Below are 15,545 nucleotides of genomic sequence, written 5' to 3' on the forward strand. Positions count from 1 at the left end.
CTACCTTTTCTATCTCCTATCCTTGTCCTTTAATTTCTGTTTGTTTGTTTGTCTGTTTTGTTTAGCCTCCCTTTCATACTACACATATATCACATAACTGCTATTTAAACCTAATACTATACACTTCCACTTTCTCACTTCATTCTTCCCTCTCTTTTTTAACATACAATGTAAATATTACTTACTGTCTCACATAGCCTGGACTCTACTTGCTACTATTATTATTCTATCATCTTCCCTCTCAAAAATCATCTTTCTTTCATTTACAACAACTCTTATCTGTTTCTCCTATAGTATAATAGTTTTAACCTCTCTACATTTATATTAATACTGGCTCATTTGCTGCCAAAGTGAGATTGTGGGTGGGGGATATTTTTGAGGATGTAGGTTTCTTGCCTGGGTTGTGTATTTATGTTTTAACAGCATCTCTAAAAAAGAACTCAAGACAAGGTGGGAAGAGTGACTCTCAATCAACTAGCCAGAGTGAATGATCCACCAAAGAGTAACTGAAATACAACCAGACAGCATAAACAAATGGCATAAAGGGCATCCCAAGAGCATCAGGCTCAGGGGTCAAAGAGACTGCACCACTGAATTCCCCAGGTCTCCTATAAAGAATCTCATACCACGAAGGTGGGAAATATAAGCAGACAAGTCTAATAAAAACAAACAAGAAAAATCCAACATGGGGAGACACAGAAACACTTCCCAATGAAAAGAAAAAAGGAATCCCCAGAAAGAAAGATAAATGGAATAGACATAAGGCAACTGTCACCCATGGAATTGAAAAGAATGGTGATAAAGAAGCTCTATTTACTTGACAATTGCAAAGAAAACTACGACAAACTCCAGAGGAATTACAAGGAATTCCAAGAAAACTACAAAGAATTGCAGGGAAGCTACAGGAACTTACAGAGAACTACACCAGCATAACAAAGGACATAGAAACTATTAATAAGAACCAGGAAGAAATTAAGAATACAATTTCTGAACTGAAGAACACAGTAGAATCAATCAAAAGCAGGCTAAGTGAAGCAGAGGATTGGATCAGTAAGTTAGAGGACAATGTAGAAAAAAATTCCCAGACAATACAACAAAATGAAAAAATATGTAAAAAGAATGAAGAAGGTTTAAGAGAACTGCAGGACAACATGAGACTAAACAACATTAGAATCATAGGGATACAAGAAGGAGAAGAGGAGGAGCAAGGGATAGAAAACCTGAAAGAAAAAGTAATGACAGAAAATTTTCCTAACCTGATGAGGAAAAAAGTCATGCAAGTCCAGGAAGCACAGAGGGTCCCAATGACGATGAACCCAGAAAGGCCCACTCCAAGGCACATCATAATTAAAATGGCAACATTCAAAGACAAAGCGAGAATCCTAAAAGCAGCAAGAGAAAAACAACAAATAACACACATATCAGAGCTCTGATAAGGCTATCGACCGATTTCTCAATAGAAACACTGCAAGTCAGAAGGGAATGGCAAAAAAATATTTCAATTAATGAAAAACAAAGGCCTACGATCAAGACTACTCTACCCAGCAAGGCTCTCCTTCAAAATGGAAGGTGAAATAAGGAGTTTCTCAGACAAAGGAAGACGAAAAGAATACATCTCCACCAAACAAACTTTGCAAGAGATACTAAAGGGAATGCTTTAAGAAAAAGAAGAAAAAAAGACAGGGTGATGAACATAGGTAGAAAGGAAAATGAATAAATATCTGTCAATAATAACCTTAAATGTAAATGGATTAAATGCTCCAATTAAAGGACATAGGGTAGTGGAATGAATATGAAAACATGACCCACATATATGCTGTCTACAAGAGACATACCTCAAAACAAAAGATTTACACAGACAGAAAGTAAAGGAATGAAAAAAAGTATTCCAAGCAAACAGACATGAAAAAAAAGCTGGGGTAGCAATACTTATATCAGACAAAACGGATTTCACAGCAAGGGCCATAAAAAGAGACAAAGAAGGACATTTCATAATACTTAAGGGAAAAATCCATCAAGAAGATATAACCCTGGTAAACATATATGCATCCTATGTAGGAGCACTCAAATATATAAGGAAAATACTAGAAGACTACAAGAAGGATATCAACAGCAACACACTCATAGTAGGGGACTTTAACACCCCATTATCAACAATAGACAGACCTTCGAAGCAAAGAGAAACTAAGGATTTTGAGGCAATGAACAATACACTAAACCAAATGGACTTAACTGATATATATAGCACTTTTCACCCCAAAGAAGCAAAATATACATTCTTTTCAAATGCACATGGGACATTTTCAAGATAGACAACATGATAGGACACAAAACAAGCCTCAAGAAATTCAAGAAAATTGAAATCATATCAAGCATCTTTTCAGACCACAATGCCTTGAAACTAGAAATCAACCTCAAGGAAAAAAATCAAAGACATCCAAACTCATGGAGAATGTATAACATGATATTAAATAATGAATGATTTGCAAAACATGGATGGGACTAGAGAGAATTATGCTTAGTGAAATAAGCCAGGCAAAGAAAGAAAAACATCATATGATATCACCTAATACCATATGATATCACCTAATACAGGAAACTAAAGAACAACACAAAAGAACTAAATAGAACAAAGAGCAGAATACCAGTCAATAGGGGGAAGGGGGGAGGGAGAGAAGGGGTATAAGTAAGGGAAGGGTTTAGTCAAAGAATGTGTATAAATGACTCATGGATACGGACAACGGGGAGGGATATGATTGCGGGAGAGGGGGTGGGCTGGGTGGGGGAGAGAAATGGGGGAAAAATGGGACAACTGCAATTGAAAAACAAACAAAAAAAAGTTCTGACATATTACTGAAGAACTAGAGAAACTTATACAAGGGCAGGGTTATATGTCCTCTCAGAGAAGAACTGACAGGGTTTAGATCTCGCATCTCTGACTGACCTCAATGAGCAAGTAAAAAGTGAAAGCTAAGGCAAAATTGTAAACTGATTGTTGAAGATATGTCAAAATACACACATGGGGCTCTTCAGCAAAGGGTGTAAAATCTATTGATTCAAAATTTAAGGAAATCTTTGACCAGCCATTATCTGACCATTAAATTAACTGAGCAGAGACTTCCATAGCCACAAAAGAAATATAATTTATATAATTAGTCCAGGGAGATCACTAATAAATAAGATAAAATACAATGAAGTAATAAAATAAAAGTAAGTACAAATAACAATAAACCCTGAGAAGGGAAAAGGTATGATTTCTGGAGTTGCCATATTATATTTTCTAAAATATCTAGTTTCTACAAAAAAATACGAGAAAGGAAGAGATACAGGAACATACAATCTACAGACTGTGGGGCCTGGGGAGCAAGTAGCAGTAGTGGATCTTTAGAGGGCATAGATGATGGACTTACTAGACAAAGAATTAAAATCAGCTATTAAAAATATGTTCAAAGAACTAAAAAAAGATATGTCTAAATAAATAAAAGAAAGTATGATAACCTGTAATCAAATCAAGGAAATCAGTACAAAGATAGAAATTTAAAAAAACAGCCAAATGGAAATTCTGAAGTTGCAAACAACAGTTAACTGAAATGAAAATTTCATTAGAGGGCTACAACAACCCATTTGACTTAGCAGTATGCATGTAGGCCAGAAGGCAGTGAGATAATATGTTAAGTGCCCAAAAAATGTTTGTCCATCAAGAATAATATGTAATATATGATATATAAGCAAAATTGTTCTTAAAAATTTAATGGAAAATGAACACAGTCCCAGATAAAAACCAAGAGAATTTTCTGCTTGCATAATTATCCTACAAGAAATACTAAATAGAGTCCTTCAAACAGAAATGAAAAAAGTATCAGATATTAACTTAAATTTTAAAGAAAAATAAAGCACACCAGGAAAGATCATTAAATATAAAACAGCATGAGTATATTTTTCACAACTGTTTCCTCTCCTGTTTTAAGAAATAATGACATAAATAAAAAATTATAAAATGACAATAAATAAATAAATAATGAATGGGTTAACAACATCAAGGAAGAAATCAAGAAGTTTCTGGAAACTAATGATAATGAACACACAACAGCCCGAAACCTATGGGACACAGCAAAGCAGTCCTGAGAGGAAAGTTCATAGCAATACAGGCCTACCTGAAAAGGATAGAAGAATCTCTAATAAAAAGTCTAACCCTACAGCTATAAGAACTAGAACAACAACAAACAAAGCCCAAGACGAGTAGAAGGAAAGAAATAATCAAGATCAGAGAAGAATTAAATGACATACAGACTAAATAAACAATTCAAAAGATCAACAAAAGTAGGAGCTGGTTCTTTGAAAAAAATAAACAAAATCGACAAGCCTTTAGCCAGGCACATCAAGAAAAAAAGAGAGAGGACCCAAATAAACAAAACCAGAAATAAAAGAGGAGAAATCACGACTGACATCATGGACTACAAAGGATTGTAAGAAATTACTACAAACAACTGTACAGCAAGAAACTTGACAACCGAGATGAAATGGAAAATTTTCTGGAAACATATAATCTTCCAAAACTGAATCAAGAAGCAGTAGAAAGCCTGAACAGATCAATAACAAAGAGTGAAATTTAAACAGTAATCAAAAATCTCCCTGCACACAAAAGCCCTGGACCGGATGGCTTCAAGGGCAAATTTTACAAAACATTTAGGGAAGAACTAACTCCTACCCTTCTCAAACTATTCCAAATAATCCAAGAAGAGGGAAAAATCCCAAACTCTTTCTATGAAGCCAGTATTAATCTAATTCCAAAACAAGATCAAGACACAACAATGAAAGAAAACTACAGGCCACTATCACTGATGAACACAGATGCTAAAATCTTCAACAAAATATTGGCAAACCAGATACAGCAACACATTAAAAAGATCATACACCATGGTCAAGTGGGATTCATCCCAGGGATGCAAGGATAATTTAATATTTGCAAATCAGTAAATATAATACACCACCTGAACAAAATGAAAGACAAAAATCACATGATCATATCAATAGATGCATAAAAAGCATTTGATAAATTACAACACCCAGTTATGATGAAAACACTCAGCAAAATTGAAATAGAGCATACCTCAACATAATTAAGGCTATATATGAGAAACCTGAAGCCAACATCACACTCAATGGACAAAACCTGAAAGCATCCCCCCTGAAATCAGGAACTAGATAAGGATGTCCACTATCTACACTCCTATTCGACATGGTGTTGGAAGTTCTAGCCACAGCAATCAGATGAGAAAAAGAAAAGGCATCCAAATTGGGAAAGAGGAAGTAAAAGTCTCATTATTTGCAGACGACATGATAGTGTACATAGAAAATCCTATAGACTCCACTAAAAAACTACTTGACATAATAGGCAAATTTGGCAAAACTTCAGGGTATGAAGTAAATATACAGAAATCTAAGGCATTTCTGTACACCAACAATAAAACATTAGCGATAGAACCTAGAAAAAGAATCCCATTTACTATAGGAACAAGAAAAGTAAAGTACCTAGGAATAAACTTAACCACATAGATAAAAGACCTGTACTTGGAAAACTACATAATACTGAAGAAAGAAATTAAGGAAGATACGAATAAATGGAAGCAAATACCATGTTCATGGATGGGAACAATCAACATCATTAAAATGTCCATATACCCAAAGCAATTTACAGATTCAATCCAATCCCTATTAAAATACCAGTGACATATTTCACAGACCTTGAACAAATACTTCAAAAATTTATATGGAACCAAAAAAGACCCTGAATAGCCACACAGCAATCTTGAGACAGAATAACATAGCAGGATGAATCACAATACCAGACATCAAACTATACTACAAAGCCACTGTGGTCAAACAGTATGATACTGGCATAAGAACAGCCATATAGATCAATGGAACAGAATAGAGAGCCCAGAAATAAACCCACGTCTGTATGGTCAACTAATATTTGACAAAGGGGGAAGGAACATAAAATGGAGGGAGAAGAGCCTCTTCAACAAATGGTGCTGGGAGAACTGGACAGGGACTTGCAAAAAAATGAAACTAGATCACCAACTTACACCACACACCACAGTAAACTCAAGATGAATCAAAGACTTAAATGTAAGTCGTGACACCATAAAAATCCTGGAGGAAAACATAGGCAGGAAAATTTCAGATATCCCACGTAGCAATATTTTCACCCATATATCTCCTAAGGCAAGGGAAATAAAGGGAAAAATAAACAAATGGGGCTACATCAAACTAAAGAGTTTCTGCTCAGCAAAAGAAAACATTAGCAAGATGAAAAGGAAACCAACCACATGGGAAAACATATTTGCCAATGATACCTCAGACAAGGGATTGATCTCCAAAATATATAAAGAAGTTACACATCTCAACACAAAGAAGACAGACAGCCCAATTAAAAAATGGGCAAAAGACATGAACAAACACTTCTCCAAGGGGGATACACAGGGTCCATAGACACATGAAAGAATGCTCAACATCCCTAACCATCAGAGAGATGCAAATAAAAACCACAATGAGGTACCACTTTACACCTGTGAGAATGGCAATCATGAACAAATCAACAAACAACAAGTGCTGGCAAGGACGTGGAGAAATGAGAACCCTAGTTCACTGTTGGTGGGAATTTCAGATTGATGCAGTCAGTATGAAAAACAGTATGGAATTACCTAAAAAAACAAATTATGGAACTGCCTTTTGAACCAGCAATTCCACTGCTAGGATTATACCCGAAAAATCCTGTAACACCAATTCAAAAGAACTTATGCACGCTTATGTTCATAGCAGTGCTGTTCACAATAGCTAAGTGCTGGAAAGAGCCTAAGTGCCCATCTGTAGATGAGTAGGTTAAAAAACTGTGGTACATCTACACAATGGAATACTATGCAGCAGAAAGAAAGGAACTCCTGCCATTTGCGACAACATGGATGGAACTAGAGAGAATTATGCTTAGTGAAATAAGCCAGGCAATGAAAGAAAAATACCATATGATATCACCTAATACAGGAGACTAAGAAACAACACAAACAAATGACCTAAATTGAAACAGGAACAGAATAACAGTTATCAAGGGGAAGCGGGTAGGGAGAGAAGAGGGATAAGTAAGGGAAGGGTTTAGTCAAAGAACATGTATAAATGACTCATGGACATGGACAACAGGGTGGGATATGACTGTGGGAGAACAGGGTGGGATGGGTGGGGGAAAAATGGGACAACTGTAATTAAAAAACAATAATAAAAAAAGAAAAAAATATCTAGAAGTCAGTCAACACCCCTTCTGAATACTAAAGATATTTATTAAAGTTTCCTTATTTAAGCAGGAGATGACCAAATAAAAAAAATGGCCTTTTATCTTATGTTTGATTCAAACACTAGCAGATCAATTTGTGGAGGCTTTATTTATGGTCATTGAAGATATCTTTCTCAAACTCTTAGCTTTGCTCTTCAATAATCCTATGGTTGTTCAAATAAGGGTCTCCAGAGCACATTGCCCGGGTGTGAATCCTGGTGCTGTGATATTAAGCAAGGCAGTCATTGTGATGCAATTTCCTCATATACAAAATAGAGACTCAGTTATTCAGCCAATTTTCCTGAACTCCCACTTGTAAGTATGCAATGCTGGGATTTAGCAGTGAGCAAAACCCCAATTATTTTTGTTCTCTTAGAATTGAAATTTGGGAGTTGGTTCGTGGGTCTCTGAGACCTGGAAGTTGAAAGCGTTTCCGCGCGCGGGGGACTGCGCCCGGCCGCCGGGCGGCCGTAGTCATGCCACAAAACGAGTATATTGAGTTACACCGGAAGCGCTATGGATATCGTTTGGATTACCATGAGAAAAAGAGAAAGAAGGAAGGCCGAGAGGCTCACGAACGTTCAAAGAAGGCAAAAAAGATGATTGGTCTGAAGGCTAAGCTCTACCATAAACAGCGCCATGCTGAGAAAATACAAATGAAAAAGACTATCAAGATGCATGAAAAGAGAAACACCAAACAAAAGAATGATGAGAAGACTCCAGAAGGAGCAGTACCTGCGTACCTACTGGACAGAGAGGGACAGTCCCGAGCTAAAGTACTTTCCAACATGATTAAACAAAAACGAAAAGAGAAAGCGGGAAAATGGGAAGTCCCTCTACCCAAAGTTCGTGCCCAGGGAGAAACAGAGGTATTAAAAGTTATTCGAACTGGAAAGAGAAAGAAAAAAGCATGGAAGAGAATGGTTACTAAAGTCTGCTTTGTTGGAGATGGCTTTACTAGAAAACCACCTAAATATGAAAGATTCATTAGGCCAATGGGCTTACGTTTCAAGAAGGCCCACGTAACACATCCTGAACTGAAAGCCACCTTTTGCCTGCCAATACTTGGTGTAAAGAAGAATCCTTCATCCCCACTCTATACAACTTTGGGTGTTATTACCAAAGGTACTGTCATCGAGGTGAATGTAAGCGAGTTGGGCCTTGTGACCCAAGGAGGCAAGGTTATTTGGGGAAAATACGCCCAGGTTACCAATAATCCTGAAAATGATGGATGTATAAATGCAGTCTTACTGGTTTGATAGCAGTTTCATACAAGTAACTTGAGTATGACGTTTCTTCATAGTACAATATTACAAGGGCTTACATGTCCGCAGCCATCAAGAAAATTATTTACTTTATTGTAAAGAACATTAAAATGGCCCAGTTTTACAAATTGGTATTTATTTTGGGGGTTGTCATTTAGATGTTCATGAAATTGAATGATTAAAAAAAGCAGTTTAAGCAAAAAAAAAAAAAAAAAAAGAATTGAAATTTTATGGGGGGAGGAAAAAAGTAAACAAATGCCTGTGTGAGTGAACACTCTCCGAGGAAAATTAGCCTGGAGTGAGGGCAGGGGAAGGGTGGGGACAGGACCGATGGGCAGATAGGTGAGCAAATCTCCTTAGGATGGCACTTGACAGATTCCCCAGGGAGGTCTGAGATGAGCCCTGTGGAGCAACTGTTGCAAAGGAAGAGGTCATTGCAAAATCCTGAGATGGAGCCAGTCTATGTATTAGAGGAACATGGATGAGACCATCAGGGCGGGCTGTGTAAACTGTGGATGGAGCTCAGCTCAAAATGAAAAGTTTGGGTCTTAACAGAGGGCAACTCGCTGTCACCAATCTCCCAGCAGATGGGAGGACCAGGGAGATGGCAACCTCCACTGCAGGGCAGGCTCTGGACCTGAAAGGGGGCTGGTGCCAGAGCCTGCAAGATCCTGGGGGCATGCAGCCACCCAGGCTCCACACACCCTGCCTGGGTTCCCATTGGGAGTGGAGGGTGAGAGTGGAGCATATTACCTAGGCGATGGGACCCTGTTCATCCAAGGGGTTCACTTGCCAGGGGCACAGTTGCTTTTGCCTGAGAGCTCATCCTCACAGCCTGGACCAAGAGGGCGGCAGTGTCCAGCACCCAAGTGCATGGAAAATTAATTTCCAACATTATCCAGAATTAGATATGTAGTGTTTTATTTGAGGTGTACTCACAGTATGTCAAATACAAAATCACATTCAAAAGCCAAATAGACTGCTTTCTGGGATCTAGATTTCTGCTTTTGTTTTTAAGGAGAGTAATTGATCCAGACTTGCCTGTTATTGTAGGTTTCATAATAAAAATATGCATTACATATGTGACAAGTACTCTGTGACCTTGAAAAATTATTGTTAATGCCCCTAAATTTTACATAAATAATCTGAGGCACAGGAGGCTGCCTGTCTTTAGTCTACTGACTATCCATCCTGGTCTCTGGTTGACTCCAAGGCTGATACCTTTTTAAAAAAATAATTTGCTTTATTGATTATGCTGTTATAGTTGTCCCAATTTCTTTTCCCTTTGTTCCCCTCCACCCAGTGACACCATCTCCCTCCAGTTGTCCCCCACTTAGTCCATGCCCATTGGTTGTGCATATAGTTCTCAACATATTCCTGTCTACTCCACTCCCTCCTACTATGCTTCTTAATTCCTGTACCATCTCCCTCCATTTCCCCCCTTCCCCCTCCCTGCTGACCTCCCTCCATAATTTTCCCCATACCTATAAATCTTTCCACTCTTGTTGCCTACTTAGTTTGTCTTTGTTTTGGTTCCCTAGCTTCTGTTGTTTGGTGTTGTGATACAGTTTTCATTTTACTGTTCATAGTTTTGATCCTCTTTCTTCTAAACAAGTCCCTTTAACATTTCATATAACAGTGGTTTGGATCTGATGAACTCCTTCAGTTTTACTTTGTCCTGGAAGCACTTTCTCTGCCCTTCTATTCTGAATGACAGCTTCACTGGATAGAGTAATCGTGGTCATAGGTTTTTGCTTTTCATTACTTTGCATATTTCTTGCCAGTGCCTTCTTGCCTGCAGTTTCTTTTGAGTAATCAGCTGATAGTCTTACCGGGACTCCTTTGTACATAATTCTCTTCTCTCTTGTTGCTTTTAAGATTCTCTCTTTATCCTTAATTTCTGACATTTTGATTATAATGTGTCTTGGTGGGTTCTCCCTGGGTCCAGTTTTTTTTGGAACTCTGTGCTTCCTGGACCTGTAAGTCTATTTCCTTCCCCAAGTTAGGGAAGTTCTGCTTCATTATATTCTCACATAATTTTTCAATTTCTAGTTCTTCTTCTTCACCTTCTGACAACCCTATGATTTCAATGATGGCCCACTTATAGCTGTCCCATAGGTTTTTGAGCCTCTCCTCATTTTCCTCACTTTTCATTTCTTCTTCCTGCACTGATTGACTGTTGTTCCTTCCCTATGTTCTGATTTGTTGATTTGATCCCTGGTTTTCTTTCCCTCACCACTAGTTTTGTTTGTGTTTTTGTTCATTTCAGTAGGACTAGCCTTCATTCTTTCCGCATCTTGTTTAAGATCTGCTGTTATGACTGTAAGCATTTTTATAATGAAAGCTCTGAACTGTGCCTCAAAAAGATTTCCTATCTGTTGCTTTGTTAGATTAGATATTTGCTGTCTGGTCAGCTGCATCACTGGGATCTCTATCATAATCTGTGCCATCCTGACAGTTTTGTGTTTACCTTTGCTTCCTGGGCAGGGCTGTCACACCTATGCTATAGGGGGCAGAGTCCCATGCACTCGTCACAACAAGGCAACTCTTCTCACCATGCTGTGGCATTGTCTGTAGTGGTGGGGGTCCAAGATGGATTCCTGCCATTTACTCTCCACTGAGAGACCGGGAGCCTCCTTCCCCATCCCCACCACCTCCAGGCCTCACAGGCCAAGCCAATGGGGGTCTGCCTTCCCCACAGTTGGAATCGCAAGCTGATGGGTCTGGTCTGCAGCCAGGGGTGCTCCCCAGGCACTTCTTGCCTCCCCTTAAATACGAGTGTCTGTGTTTACTGCTGTCCTGATACTGTTGCTGCAGCTGCTGCTGCCAGCACAGCTTGACCTCTCTGCCCTGGCTTCACCTCTCGTACCCATCCAGATGAGCACCACTTCTTTATAACTTCATACATTGGACTTCCATTTATTTTCTGGAACTTTTGGTTATTTCTGGTTTTGCGTTAGTCATATTCCTTCTTATTTGTGGAGGGAGATGGAGCGTGTCAGTTTAGTCCTCCAGCTTGGCCTGAAGTCTCCTGTGTGTGTTTGCCTCTGTGTCTTAGGTAGAGCTGTCGCTCCTGTTACATTGTAAGGGGCCCAAGGCTGATACTTTTTGAAAACTACAATATGTGGTTTTTTGGCTGCTGTTTAAAGAGATATTCATGTTATCATTTCCTGGTTCAGGAACTGGCTGAGGAGCTGAATAAAAGATGGTGATTCTATTGGGTGTGGAAAGGTTTCTAGAGTCTTAATCTTCATTCATTAAGCATTAGAGTCTAGAAGGGTCCTTCTTAACCTGAACAGCTCCATTCACTTATGGTCCTTATTACTTATCAAATGCCTGCCACTGCCCTGGGTTCCTTAGAGAATATATTATCAAAACCCTTTCAGCAAGAGTCAAGCTTCCAGAAGGCCAGCAGGGAAGCAAGCCTTCATTGAGCAACTGAATTAACTTATAAGCAAACATTTTTGAGTTTATATTCTCAAGTTAATTTGACCTCAATGTTTTGCATGAGGTAATTTTTTTTTCTAAAATATTTCTCATATGTGAACTTCGAGGTGTGTGAGCATATGCATGTGGTAAAGAACTTGTTTTACTATGAATAGGTTGATACAAAGGTTAGTAACATACACAGTGTTTAGGAACCACAAGAAATTGACATCAAGGTGAGCAGGAAATCAATATGGTCTTTGTTTCTAGCCCTTCGTGAATGAAAAAATGAGAATTGTGTGAATGGGTGGCACTAATGGGTAAAGGGCACAGTCACCTTTATAGTCTGTTTCTATAAGCTCAGCCCAAATATAGGTTGGTTTTTCATTCTATTGTTTCTTAACTAATAATAACAAAAAACATATGATTTATTATGAGTTTCTTATGTGCCAGACTTTTCTAAGAGCTTTATAAACTATAGCTCTTATCATTCTTTTATCATTCTTACAATAACACTAGAAGGTAGGCACTATTATCTATTTTATAGGTGAGAAGCTTCAATCTTACTAGGTGGAGTAGCTGCCCCAATAAACTGGTTTTGGTCATAGTCCCATACTTGGCCTTTATACTCTTCTTTATACCAGTGTGGCTGGAAATTGCAAACTTTATTTCCCTGCTAAGCTGAGTATTCATAACTAATGGGAAGAAAATGGAAACCATCCTGTTTCTGGCAGTGGCAGATGACTGTAGACTATCGCCATAGTTGCTAGCAGTCCTAATATCACTGGGAGATGAGTATCAACCCCTGCAAGAGCCCTGCTAGCAAAAACCCAGTATGCTGAGCCTACGTGCTGTAACAGAGCAGAGGAGTTTGGGCTCACATGAGTGTTACCTCTTTCCAGGATGATATGGCTGTCTGTATTTTCTGATGTCTGGAGACCACCAATCTTCTCATGTTTTGCTCCCAGATTCTGTCTCTTAATCCCCTAATTTAAATAACTTTCTGTTTGAGGCACCTAGAGAGGTTTGTATTTTCCCAGATGATCCAATATCATATCCTTTTAGCCTGTATAATCTTCCCAAATTCACTTCTCAGACTAAATGTTAATAGATATTACCTTTTTGCTAGTCTCAATGAACTGTCATTGGTATATTCAGCAATGAACTGTTATTGGCATATATATATATATATATATATATATATATATATATATATAGAGAGAGAGAGAGAGAGAGAGAGAGAGAGAGAGAGAGAGAGAAGAGATCTGAAGAATGGAAAAGCACAGAATATGATTAATTGATCAACCTGAGTGGGAGTTGTAGACTTTTGATAAACACACTGACTGAAGAATCAGGCAATGTGTTTATCTTGAATTCACAGATATGAGCCAAGTGGCACTTCTTTTGAGTTATGACATCATTGATTTAGCAATTGTAAATAGGACTAAGTGAGTCCCCTCAGCACTGCCAAGAAGAACATAGTGTCTGGTTAAGGTCTGTTTAGTTAACTGGAAAGGCAAGTGTCTTCCCTAATAAATGAGACTCTTTCAAGCAGGATTAAGGATAACAATTGTTAAGAGAGGTGAAATGGTGCAATAACTATTTTGTGGTTAAGAAGAACTATGTGCATATCTAGTGTTTAATGGACTTGAAAATTTTAAGAAAGTATGGCTTATTACAAATACAATATAATAGAAAATAAAAATTAGTAAACTTGAATACACAGCAATAGAAACCACCTTGAGGGGTATGGGTAACCATTGAAGGACTTTTAGTATGGCTGTGACATGATTGTGTTTATGTTTTGGAAAGACTTACTATGGAGAGGAGATTTAAGTGGAACAAAAACATATAAAAAGATGGTTCAGTAATACAGGAAAGGCAAATACAAACTGGAATAAAGACAGAAGGATAGAGAGAAGGTGATAGATTCCAGAGATACTGAAAATGAACTTGTGCCCTTGGTGATTCATTTGTTCTTAGAAGAGAGAGAGAAATCAAGTACATTACCTGTAATTTTGCTTGCACAACTGAGTGACGAATGGTGCATTCAGGTGATAGTTTAGAAAAATAGTTTTTAAAAACTAATAAATTCCATTTTTAGAGCAGTTTTAGGTTTACAGTAAAATTGAGAGGATGCTACAGAGATTTCCTATATACCCCCATTCCCTCATACATACAACCTCCCCCACTACCTACATCCCTCACCAGAGTGGTACATTTGTTAAAGTTGATAAACCTACAATGACATATCATGATCACCCAAAGCCCATAGTTTATATTAGGTTCAGTTTGGCATTGTATAACAAATACCCACCATTGCAATATTATATAGGATAGCTTCAGGCCCTAAAAATCCTTTGTCTTCCATCTACTAGTCTCTCATTTTCTCTATTCATTGATCTTACTGCCTCCATAGTTTTGCCTTTTCCAGAATGCCATAGAGTTCAAATCATATACGATAGTATGTAACTTTTTCAGATTGACTCATTTTATTTAGTAATATGCATTTAAAATTCCTTCATGTCTTTTCATGGCTTGATAACTAATTTCTTTTTAGTACTAAATAATATTCTATTGCCCAGATGTACCATAGTTTATTTATCAATTCACCTAAGTGAAGAATATCTTGTTTTTTTTCCAAGTTTTGGTGTGTAGGTTTTTGTGTGAATGTAAGTTTTTAACCTCATTTGGGTAGATATGTAGGAGTGTGATTACTGGATTACTTGGTAATAGAGTTTAGTTTTGTGAAAAACTGCCAAACTATCTTCCAAACTGGCTGTACCATTTTGCATTTTCACCAGCGATGAATGAGAGTTCCTGTTCCTCCAAATCCTCATTAACATTTGTTGCTGTCAGTGTTCTAGTGTTCTGGATTCTGGCCATTTTAATAGGTGTGTGGTGGTATCTCATTATATACTAATTTTAGTTTGCATTTCCTGATGACACATGATGTGAAATGTCTTTTAATGTGATTATATGTATGTCTTCTTTGGTGAGGTGTCTGTTAATTTTTTTTGCCTCTTTTTAATCAGTTTGTTTATTTTGCTATTGTTGAGTTTTGAGTACTTTATGTATTTTGGAGTCCCCTGGCTGGTTTGGCTCAGTGGATTGAGCGTCGGCCTGCGAGCTAAGTGTCGCTGGTTCGATCTTCCAGTCAGGGCACATCAGAGAAGGAAAACTCTGACTCCAAAAAACCTCCGCTGCCTTGCGGCATACCTCTTCAGGGGAAAGGCTAAGGGAGTAAACCCCGACAGAAAATCCGGAGCCGGAGTCCCTAAGGCGGTTTGACGTTGTAGTCAACACCGGCAACTCCTGCGGCGCACCTGAAGCCAAGCTGTATTGACTCCGTCTTTCCCTTGGATCCTTCAGCTGCGAAGAGGGGGGGGGGGGGTCTGCTGCATGGGCAACAGCAGACCCTCCATATCACCCTGCCCAGGCTCTGTAGCTTCAGCTTCACTGGAGAGGACACTCCAGCGTCATCACAAGATGTCGATTCAACACGGGAGGAGACAGATACCGTGTCA

The 15,545-nt window shown here is 38.3% G+C and overlaps 2 protein-coding genes across 2 annotated transcripts in view; one reads left to right on the top strand and one right to left on the bottom strand.

Moving 5' to 3' along the window:
- The window catches only part of XKR4 (XK related 4), a 496,242-nt gene that overhangs the window by 35,751 nt on the left and 444,946 nt on the right, over nt 1-15,545 (bottom strand). The window lies entirely within an intron of this gene.
- LOC150004417 (ribosome biogenesis protein NSA2 homolog) lies at nt 7,722-8,785 on the top strand. The gene has a single exon (XM_090282856.1). The coding sequence runs from the start codon at nt 7,804-7,806 to the stop codon at nt 8,584-8,586; it is 783 nt and encodes a 260-aa protein (XP_090138982.1). The 5' UTR covers nt 7,722-7,803; the 3' UTR covers nt 8,587-8,785.

The sequence above is a fragment of the Furipterus horrens genome, unplaced genomic scaffold, assembly GCF_987537825.1.
Source record: "Furipterus horrens unplaced genomic scaffold, mFurHor1.1.pri manual_scaffold_7, whole genome shotgun sequence".
NCBI lineage: Eukaryota > Metazoa > Chordata > Mammalia > Chiroptera > Furipteridae > Furipterus > Furipterus horrens.

What these genes read in the sequence shown, in the direction of transcription:
- LOC150004417 (XM_090282856.1), top strand. Translation starts at nt 7,804, where the DNA reads ATGCCACAAAACGAGTATATTGAGTTACACCGGAAGCGCTATGGATAT.